Source organism: Nicotiana sylvestris, chromosome 1, assembly GCF_000393655.2.
Source record: "Nicotiana sylvestris chromosome 1, ASM39365v2, whole genome shotgun sequence".
NCBI classification, from domain to species: Eukaryota; Viridiplantae; Streptophyta; class Magnoliopsida; order Solanales; family Solanaceae; genus Nicotiana; species Nicotiana sylvestris.
This window is the reverse complement of record NC_091057.1, coordinates 74,979,748-74,982,495: the sequence shown is the minus strand read 5'-3', so window position 1 is coordinate 74,982,495 and position 2,748 is coordinate 74,979,748. Positions and strand designations below refer to the sequence as shown.

The 2,748-nt window shown below is 37.7% G+C and overlaps 1 protein-coding gene across 1 annotated transcript; it reads left to right on the top strand.

Annotated features, from left to right (window-relative positions):
* Positions 1-404: 404 nt before the first annotated feature.
* Positions 405-746, top strand: LOC138871480 (uncharacterized). Its single transcript, XM_070149364.1, has one exon. It carries the CDS (start codon positions 405-407, stop codon positions 744-746), a length of 342 nt encoding a protein of 113 aa, XP_070005465.1.
* Positions 747-2,748: the final 2,002 nt, after the last annotated feature.

Sequence of the window (2,748 nt, the reverse complement as noted above, 5' to 3'; positions counted from 1 at the left end):
ATTGACAAGACGCGAGGCAGTGTGAACGCGAGGTTAGAGGTATGGAGGTAGGCCTGGAGTCTAAAGGATTCAAGCTTAGTAGGACCAAGATAGAGTATTTGGAGTGTAAGTTCAGTGGTGAGACTCAGTGAGGGGAAGGGAAGGTGAGGCGTGACTCGCAAGTCATCCCTAGGTGAGGAAGTTTTAAGTACCTTGGGTCTATTATTCAGGGGGATGGGGAGATTGATGAAGATGTCACACATCGTATTAAGGCAAGATGGATGAAGCAGAGACTCGCTTCTAGTGTTTTGTGTGACAATAAGGTTCCACCAAAACTTAAGGAAAAGTTTTATAGAGTGGTGGCTAGACTGAGTATGTTGTATGAGACTGAGTGTTAGCCTGTCAAGATCACCCATATCTAGAAGATGAAGGTAGCAGAGATAAGGATGTTGAGATGGATGTGTGGGAATACCAGGTTAGATAGGATTAGGAATGAGGTTATTCACGACAAGGTGGGTATGGCCCCCATTGAGGACAAGAAGTGTGAAGCGAGGTTTAGGTGGTTTGGACATGTGAGGAGGAGGAGCACAGATGACCCAGTGAGGAAGTATGAGAGGTTGACATTTGAGGGCCTACAGAGAGGTAGAGGTAGGCTGAAGAAGAAATGGGGAGAGGTGATTATGCAAGACATGACGCAGCTTCAACTGATCGAGGACATGACCCTTGATAGGAAGATGTGGAGGTCGAGGATTAGGGTAGTTGGGTAGGTGATAGATTGTTCATACCAGTAGGATTAGTACGCACTCTCGCATTCTGTTGGTAGTAGGTTTCTATGACTACCCATCATTTTCTTTTATTTTGATCATCTTATTATCGTGTTGTTTCTGCTACTTTTATATGGCTTTTTGGTGTTGTCCCTCATTGTCTATCTTTTAATTAATGTGGTACTTATGTTTTTCTGAGTCGAGGGTCTATTAGAAATAGTCTGTCTACCTTCACAAGGTAGGGGTAAAGTTTGCGTACATGTTGGTTCCCAAGTACACGCAAGTATACGTGGCCGTCAAGTAATAAAGTGATTCAAAGTCGAATGTCGAACCCATAGAGACTTAGATTAATTTTTAACTAAGCAAACTAAAATTAATTACTGTCCAAGATGATAAAAAAAATACTATTTTCTTCTAAACTACTATTGCAAAAATTAAACTAGTAATTAGCCCAATTAATTAGGAGCAATCGATTGTAGTTGGATTTTAATCAAATGAGATGAAGATTCCAAGGTTGTGGTCGGTTTGTCAATCCTATTGGGTTCATATTTACGCCTGTTAATCTACATTATCTATGATTGCTAGTTAACCAGATCGTTTATATAAATAATATATTCCCACAATACTATCTGTCTATCCATAATATATCAACCCTATATTCCTATGGTCTTGAATCTATCATGAACGAATATAATACGGTATTTACCTAAGCTAGACTGTTAGGTATATTCCTATCATAACCGTAAAATCTTTCCCCGAGCCACGGGTTTAGAAACAAGCTCTCTCTAATTCTTCTCTAATCTAAACACGGCTTTCCCAAGCAGAGTATAGATAGTAAATAGAACTCAATTGCTGGCCAACAATTAAGCAATTATGCACAGAATTAGAGAAACAATCAAAGATGATGACTCGAATTAACGGTAATATAATTAATAAACTTCAATATTCATGACAACCACAATCCTAGAATGTGAAGTTTAGCTCCAATAGACATGGTAGCAAAATAATAAGTCATCCAAAGAAACGTAAAGTTTACTGTGTTTGATGGAAGAAAGATGGAATCTGATGAATTTCGGCCTCCACAGCGGCTCCGTGCTCTCCGTTCATCAAAAATTGCTCTGAAAAACGTCCTTCCCCCATTCAGACATATTTAGGGAGTATTTATAGGCTAGGGTTGAAGTCCTTTAGTCCAAATTCGGGTCGGAGACTTTTAACTCACAACTTTTAATTATCGGGCTATAGACCTCGCGAAGCTTGGTTTGTAGCGCGGTCAACCTGGCTATAGACCTCGGGAAGCTTGGTCTGTACCGCGGTCAAGCTGGCTATAGACCTCGCGAAGCCTGGTATGTAGCACGGTTTAGGTACCTGATGCTTTTGTGTTATGTTCTTACTTCACTTTGCATGAAAACTTTCCAATTCACTCATACACATATCAATACCATTATTTAGCTAAAGTCACAAATATTCCCACTAAAGTTAATAAGATCGAGGCGTAATGCAAGGTAAATTAAATGCAAAAACATAAATTTATAGCCAAACATCGATACACACTATCCTTCTCAGACCCACTGTATGGGATAATACTGAATATGTTGTTGTTGTTAGTTCTATTTGATTGAGAACGGAGTTTAAGAAAAAGAAAAACTTTTAAACTTGTGGTATGAAATGAAATTCATATATTGTGTGTGACTATAAATCATGCATAAAGGTAAATTGTTTCTAAATATAAAAAGAGGTATAAAAAATTATACGGACTAAAAAAAATAGGTTTACCTAAATTAAAATGGAAGGAATATAAAATAAAGTAATTGAAATCCATCAAATAGAGCCATTGACACTCCTATTATGAAGTGCTCTCCCAAAGACGCATTTTATATCAAATATCTAACGAAATGGATAAATAAAATAATACTATTGATTATTACTACACAATGCTAATGTTTAAATTTTCATTCTGTATAGCATTCGCAATAGATGCTAAGAACAAGCTCATAGCTCGGTAACA